This window comes from Myripristis murdjan, chromosome 4 (genome assembly GCF_902150065.1).
Source record: "Myripristis murdjan chromosome 4, fMyrMur1.1, whole genome shotgun sequence".
NCBI classification, from domain to species: domain Eukaryota; kingdom Metazoa; phylum Chordata; class Actinopteri; order Holocentriformes; family Holocentridae; genus Myripristis; species Myripristis murdjan.
This window is the reverse complement of record NC_043983.1, coordinates 16,427,959-16,436,008: the sequence shown is the minus strand read 5'-3', so window position 1 is coordinate 16,436,008 and position 8,050 is coordinate 16,427,959. Positions and strand designations below refer to the sequence as shown.

Sequence of the window (8,050 nt, the reverse complement as noted above, 5' to 3'; positions counted from 1 at the left end):
ATTGGATTCAGCTCATAGCTGCAGACAAACTACTGTAAATTACCTGCGCAAACATGATTAGTTCCACCCATTTCTAAGTTCATGAGACCTGCAAATTGGAAAAACTGATGCCCCAAAGTGCCAGGTAAGGTGTAAAGCTGGAGGTTTCATTCATAAAAATACAATCCAAAAGAAGAAAGGAGGCCATATTGTGCATATTGTCATACCTGTCTTACATTAATAAACTTACCTTAATTCAGTGCATAATTCATATGTCAGTTTGAGACACTGATAATGTTTATTATTATTCAATAGCCTTAACAGCCAACCAAAATTAGTTAAGATAGGCTAGGAGAGGATTAGATAGATCAGCCAGTATTAACTAATTAACTGAATTAATAAATTAAATACACTTGATTATGTATATTTTTGGTTTCTTTGTTGATGAGCTTTGAAGATTATCATTCAAAATCTGTTAAATGGCAATCCATTACTGAGGTTAGTCAAACACAGTCTACAGCACTCTTCCTATAATTAAAACTGCTCTAAAAACAAAAACAACATAGTTTAACTGAACATGTAAAAAAAAAAAAAAAAAAAAAAGTTTCATCAGTGAGTGATGAGGCATTTTTTAGGTTAAGGGAACCATGCTAATTGTAGTCATGATCATACCAGAGGTCTACCAGCCGTAAATTTTGCTAGTACCTAAAGACAAAGTTTTATTGGTGTGTGTTTTATTGGTTAATGTGATAACATCTCCGAAATTGTTTGTACATGTTTTTGTTGTTGTTGTTGTTGTTGTTTTTATGAATGAATCCGTTTGTACAAATGGTTCTTGAATGAAGCCCAGTGAGCAGTACAGGATTCCAACATTAACCTAAAGGAAACCTATGCAGAGCATGAATAATGAAGGAGCCAGAGAGACAGAGTGAGTTGGCATGTGTGTGATGGTGCGCGACACACACCCAGCGCACTGAGAGAGGTACTATGTAATTCCTTGGCCTCGGTGTGACGGCCGGGTGCCAGCTCCGCTCTGCTGCGCTGCTGCCAAACAAGACCACAACATGGACCTCTCTCTGCCTCAGCAGCAGGCCCTCTACTATTACAGCCACGCATCACTGACCCCAGGCCTACCAGCTGTTCACAGACACCGTAAATCTCAGTCTGATGCTGTTTTTTACAACTGACCTCAGACCAGCTGTACTGTCACTGTCAATAAAAGGCAGCACTTTACAGGACTCCGAGGGGAAACAGACATGCCACTATAATGATAACATCACTCAAACGACTGCCCTAAATGATCGCCTTTTTACTCATTTAGTGAGTATGGCCGTGCACAAACAGCCATCGCTCACTGCTGGGGTGTGAGCTCATGTTGCAACTACTATTACAGACTATTCTAGGCTTTCCTTCCTTGTTTTCTTTCTGTCTTTCTTTTTAAAAACACGTCATACAGTTGCAAGGAAGGCATATTTTTCCATTGTGGCTTATGTATGCCAATTTCTTGCATAAATTTGTAGATATCATCTCAGATTACTTACTGTTGTCTACTACTAGTTTCACATGCAGTGCAAATGATGTGCCTATGGCTTCTTAAATGTCAAGCTTACTTTTGAGCTGACATTATGTATTTTGTAAGGCATGGCATTGAATTGCTGAGATGACAGCCAGTGTCATTCAGGCTTCTCTCTCCTTGGCTGAAACTGGTGGAGAAAATGACACAGCTTGTTTAGCTCAGAATCACAAACTGTGATGCCAGTTCTGCTCTACTTTGAAACACACACACACACACACACACACACACACACACACTCACTCACAATTGCATTCACATTCACATTCACACACAAAATGACTCCAGCTACTCTGTTCCAATTGGTGTCTGCCCAAGTGTGAAGTCAGACACTCTTCTGAGCCCTTTTCTAATGTGAGTAACTACACCCGTATGACCAAAACACTTCAAACTGCACTGCTAAGGCATTCTCATGTGGTGTTTGTGAACAAAAGGAGCTGCGGCCATAGTGAGCACGCTGCAAACTGAAAGCGTCTTCAAACCATGTATACCAACAGTTTGACTCATGTATTTATAATATGCACTTTATGTTTTATTGTAGATGGAAATGCATGTCACAACAGTCAAGACTCCAAGCAAAGGTGTGTTCATAATGGGCTTTTTATTTAAAAGCACATGTATTAGAGCTAAGTACATTTAGCAGAAAAAAAAAAAAAAAAACATTGCTAATATTTCTTTGTACAAAAAATGAGACAATACAAAAATACTAATATTGAATTTTAATACAATTGTGGGAGTATTTTTTGAACGCATATTAAAAACTTAACTATCACAATCTACAATAGTTTAGTTATCTAAATACAAAAATCTGTCAATCGATGCTTTTTAAGCAGCACTTTGTAAAGAACACAGGTCTGTAATCATAGTGGATATATCTAAACATGTTCGGAAACAATATCTTACAGAGTTAATTTTAGTGATCTATACATTATTTATATATTTATAAAAAGAGAGTGAAACGGCTTGGTGAAATGATAGGACGGACTATACGAGGAGAAAGATGTGCAACATGTGTGTGTTGTTGGAGGAGGATATCTGAGTAGGCTGTAAATAAAAATAAAAAGGGCTGCTGTATCTGGTACTGTACAACTGTTAGTGATTACGCAGGACAGGCTATAAACATACAAGGTTAAAGATGCATCGTAGCAGAGAATAAAAATATTAGATCCACAGTTTTTATAATGTTCACCTGACAGGGGAAATCCCCTCCCCCGCTGGCCTCTCTGTCTGTGACACACAAACACACACACACACACACTTGGCACAGCTGACAGCATGCGTGTGTGTGAGGGGGTTTCATTCGACACACACATATATTACCAGGGGGGTGTTCTTTTTCACAGGGCACAGCGCTCATACATATAAACACACACATTCACACGAACGATACATGCACAAGCACGAGGAGTACACAGGACACACAAACACACACACAAACACACACACACACACACACACGAGACACGTAGGTTGCCAACGAGTGATTGGGTGGGTGAGAGCCCCTCCCTGCCAGCGGAAAGAGCCCAAATCATCCCAAAATAATGTGCCAGCTTAGCTGTAAATCAACACCCTCTTTCCACGGTGACAGACCACACCCTTTCACTCTGCCCACCCATCCCCTTCCCACCTTAGGGAACCAACCAGATGGCCCCAGCACCAGGAAGCGGCATGGCACAGCCACACCTCTTGTACAGGTGCTGAGAGGCCGAGAGATCTGCCTTCCTCCCTCCACAGAAAATACTAATATCCCCCCTCTACTAAATCTAACCCTAAAGAAATGCAACATCCCGGGTTTAGGCCACGCTGACAGCCCACTACAAAAGGCTTGATGTGCTGAAGCGGAGATAGAGGTGTATGAGACTGGAGCGGGTCACTTCTCAATGCTAAAGGCACTCTCAGCTTACTGAGGCTCTCTGAGATGTCTTGACAGATTTAATATCCAGTCAGTCAAAAAAGCTTGAAGACCACCAGGGGATCGCTCTCTAACTAGTCACAAAGGCCTAACTGGATCGATTTGGCCTACTAGCACTGAACTGGTTCTATCTAATCCCCATGTTGATCGTCACACAATGCTATGCTAACGTGGTCCTGCCCAGGTATGGAGTTCTTATGAAACTCTTGCACCAGGCTAGGTCAGCTTCTATTTCTAGAAGTATTTCTATCTCGTGGACATCAGCACCATCAAGCTTTTTTATAGCGAGACCTCTCAGGCAGCAAGTGGTGACAATGGACAATGAACTTAAAAATAGTGCTATAAGTTAATTTTTTTCTATACTGTTAATATTTCTACGCTGCTAGTTATATTGCAGTAATATCGTTCCCATAGCTAAGGAAGTTGTTGTCCTACAGCGTTCCAAGGCCACAGAGAGTTGAAAGAGGGAGCAGCTAGGTAAATCCCTCTCTCCCTAAACAGGGGCTTTGTCTTTTTTCTTTTTTTTCTTTTCTTTTCTTTTGTTCATTCATTCACTCACTCATTCATTCTTTTTTTTTCTTTACAAATTTTTTTTTTTCCCCATTTGTGGTTACACTTCCATCGAACTTCCACACCCTCAGCCCTGCCTGTCGGTCTATCTGTTTCTCACTCGATTCATGTTAATCTTTTAGCTTCCAATTCCTCTCAGTTTGTGCTCAAAACAAATGGGCTCAAATGTGAATAGTAGTTAACATAATAGTAGATAATAATAAGTCTGGATAGTGAGAGTGGACTCTGTTGTGCAAATCTTAAATCGGACACCCTGTCCCACATGCAGCGCGGCCCAGCACCTCTGGGTGCGTTGCATAGGGGAGGAGGGTGCCGTTTGAGAAGCAGCTACAGTCTCTCGTCGCTACATTCTACTGTCCGATGGGAGGTGAGCAGCGCTGTGATAGGCTCCTCAGTCACAGGAAGCGGTGCGGCCTCTCTCACACCATGTTGTGGTGGTTGTTCCTCTCTATGATGTCAGAGGAAGGGAGCAGTTCCTTCTTGATGGGGGAGGGCGGAGGTGTGGCTGGCTTTGCCCTCGGCTTGAACAGGTCTGACACGTAGAACACCTGGTGGACACACAAAAACATTAAACATTAAAATTAAAAACATTACACACCGTCGCAGATGATCCGATCACAAGTGGACGGATGAGACAGATCTCAAGTGACCACCTACGATTGGATTTGCGCATCAGACCATCAGAGCTACTTCTTGCCTTTCTTTTCTTACTTTGGTTCTTCTGTTTTTGATCCCCTTTGCTCCTTCTTCCTCCTCACTGTGATATTCCATGCTCACCATCACTATTTTCCCAATATTTCCCACCCATCCTGTTCCTTAGCTCTGGCCCATTCACAAAGAAGTGGTGCCTGATCTATCTCTCTATTACCCAATGAAGATGCAACCACCTCACTGCAAAAACAAGCTTAGTTCAAATTTGATTTTCATGTCAATAGTCAATCAAATGTTCCTTTCTTCCACCAAGTGATGTTAGTGCACACTAGAAATGCTATATTACCCAATGTTTTCCTGACCAGGTGGCTTGAGTAATCGGATCACAAGATGCACTGAGCGCTGTTCACATTTACACTTAGCACTGACCACTTGTGATCAGACAACCAGGTGGATGTTGCGGAAGTCGGAAGTGTGTGTGTTGTGCAGGTGGAAGTGCAGAAAGGGTTACAATGTGTTGTGCAGCCCCCACTCTTTTGTCTGCATGTGGGCCTGTGTGGTGGTGAAATATTAAAAATGAGTGTTTTAAAAGTTGGAAAAATATGTTCTCTGCATTACATCACCCCGCCGTGATGAACAACTCCCTGTCACCTCCCTCTGACATGCTTTACGCCGAACTAGCAATGTTGAGTAATCTGGCTGCAGGAAGTGATCTTAGTGTAGCTCACCCTCAAATGTCAATCAAAGTCCGTGAACCACAGCTAATCTTCAAATAACATGCGCTAATAATGACCACTGGCATCATCATCGTCGTCATCACCATTAATAAAAACAGTGAATTCCCCTCTTTCATCAGCTTCCTCCCTCCTTCTCTCTCTCTCTTTCCTCCCCTTCATCTTTTGCCCTCACTCGAGAATGTGAGGTCAGCCTCCCTGGCATTAGAAGCAAAGGAAAAAGACAGAAAGAAAGAAAAAAATACAGACAAGCAACCTCTTCCTGAGATCCTGATGACATCATGTGTCAAACAGGAAACTGGGGAGGGGCGGACAGGAAGTGGGACTGTGGAAACTACTGTCTTCGCTAACTGTATATTGCCGTTTCCACTTACAGGGGTCCTTGGTCACCCATGAACAACAGTGGCTTCAGCTGCACGGTTACACACACACACACACACACACACACACACACACACACACACACACACACACACACACACACACACACACACAAACACACATTTAATTGGCAGGCACAGCAGCTTTTCCTTCCTTGCTGCCAGCCTGAGCAGAGGGCCCGTGCCAGGGAGACGAGAAGGGAGGGCTGCGAGGAGACGCTGTCATACAAAACTGCACTCTAGGCTCGTGGGAGGGAGCTGACTGTGTATCAGGCTAGCTCATATGGGAAAACAAAATGGATAAGTCTCATGGGGGAAAGTACAGTGGGAATCTCACAGGGGAAAATACATGAGGATGCCATACTGGAAAACAAATGGGAACGCGAGAGGGGAAAGCACATAAGTAATCCAGCTTTTTTGTCGTTTTTTTCTAGCTCCTATGTGAACATACAAGGCCTGCGATCCAATTATATCACAAAGAGCCTCTCATTCTGCCCCGATGATGCTGAGGCTCATGTGGAGCCGCTCTCTATTACAGCCTGACATTTACTGACCTTTAATGACCTTTAGTGGGTGACCTTTGATTGACAGATGACATCACACACCGTCCATCGGATACTCCCTTCCGCTAAACTCCATGACAGACCGCCGCTTCACAGCTCTAAAAGGGCTCTTTGTCTACGCAGCCGTGTATGAGTGTGTGTATATATGGTGCATGCAGTATGTGATTACATGGTGTGTATAATGTTTTAACCAGTGGAGAGTCATATCTCTGAGAATCGCTAAAACTGCCACATTCCAGACTCGTTTCTCGTAGGACCCCTTCTTAGCCAATCACAGCGAGCTTTGTTGCTATTCGCCAACCTCCGACCTCTGACCCTTGAACCTAACATGGCGGAAGCCTTATCACAGTACCGCAGCGCCACTGCTTCCTGTACCAGACACACACACATATGAGCACACATACACACATACACACACAAAGTCTCCAAGCCTATTGTGTTGAGAAATGCTGACTCAGCAGCAGCAGGGCTCCGGAGGGAAAGGGGGAGTGTGGGCTCCTTAGTCCTGCTTCTACTGGAAACAATCCAATGCACTGGTGTGTGTGCGTGCGCATGTGTGCATGCAACTACAATTGTGTGTCCTTAACCACTATTAAAATGTCATGTCTGACACATAAAGAAGCCGAGTCATGTGGGAAGTGAATGTGCTAAATTTCAGGAACTGAGTGTCTAAAACCAACAAATTACTCACTGGACCCCCTCGTATACCACAGAGTAACACTGTGAGTACGTTTGAAAACCCCTGTATTTTAAAGAAAGTGCCTGTGAACACACTTACAGCCTTAGTTTCCTGAGAATACAAGCATTTATAGCAGCGTAGGTCACAGGAAGTTACAGTGAATATATTTACACCTTTGTATTTCATAGAAAATGACAAGGATATCAATAATAACTCATGAAAGCTATAAAAAAATAGGACACTGAAACCCCGACTCGCACACAAAGTTCCAGCTAACTTCTGTAAGTGTCTGTAAGTGCACGCATCGCATTACACTGAGCTCTTAATTTAAACATTTCAGTTGTGTGTCTGACACGATAAGGGAGCACTTCCTGTTCCTACACTGGCCAGACAGATACCGCTACAATATTTGAAACCCTCGAACTCTCAGTTGATGCTCCTTATGCTGATGTGTGAGGGGGATAGGGGGTCAAGGGACAGAGGGGGAGCCTCGATCGGTCCTTCCTCCCGTAATATCAGACCACACTCCCCTCGATGCTCGACAATGAACCTCAAAAAAAAAAAAAAAAAAAAAAAGAAAAAAAAACATGAACGGTGCCCCAGCTTTCCCTCTGACAGCTGCTTCCTGTTGGAGCTGGGCCTCTTGACCTTTATCAAGACACATGGTGAAAAGTAGGTCATTGCGTCTGAGAGGAAGTATCAGGTAGGAGAGACCCACTACTTCCTGCTGGGTCTGTTTGTCCCATTTGTTTCTCCGGATCAAAATCCTGCAGCCATAGTCCGTGTGGGTTACACTAAATGGACATGCATCTATATACACTTGACCACTGCGTATGTCTGTCTGTCTCACGTGGCACCCACCATCAGATGTGTCAGCATTGGACTCAATTAAGGGACAGTGGGTGTGATATATAAATATATCTACCTATATACACATTAAATACCCATATACCGCATGAAATGTATTTGAATTTGGTACCTTTCAGTATATTGACATATAAATCTAACA

General features: G+C 43.2%; 1 protein-coding gene across 2 annotated transcripts in view; it reads right to left on the bottom strand.

The window, feature by feature from the left end:
- Nucleotides 1-2,221: 2,221 nt before the first annotated feature.
- Nucleotides 2,222-8,050, bottom strand: part of plpp3 (phospholipid phosphatase 3) — a 33,236-nt gene continuing 27,407 nt past the window's right edge. Inside the window, exon 7 of one of the 2 annotated variants that reach the window (XM_030050134.1) lies at nucleotides 2,222-4,582. In XM_030050134.1, the coding sequence (XP_029905994.1) occupies nucleotides 4,454-4,582 (129 nt within the window). In that variant the 3' untranslated portion in view covers nucleotides 2,222-4,453. The remainder of the gene's footprint in view (nucleotides 4,583-8,050) is intronic. The other variant, XM_030050135.1, reaches the window with a different exon arrangement.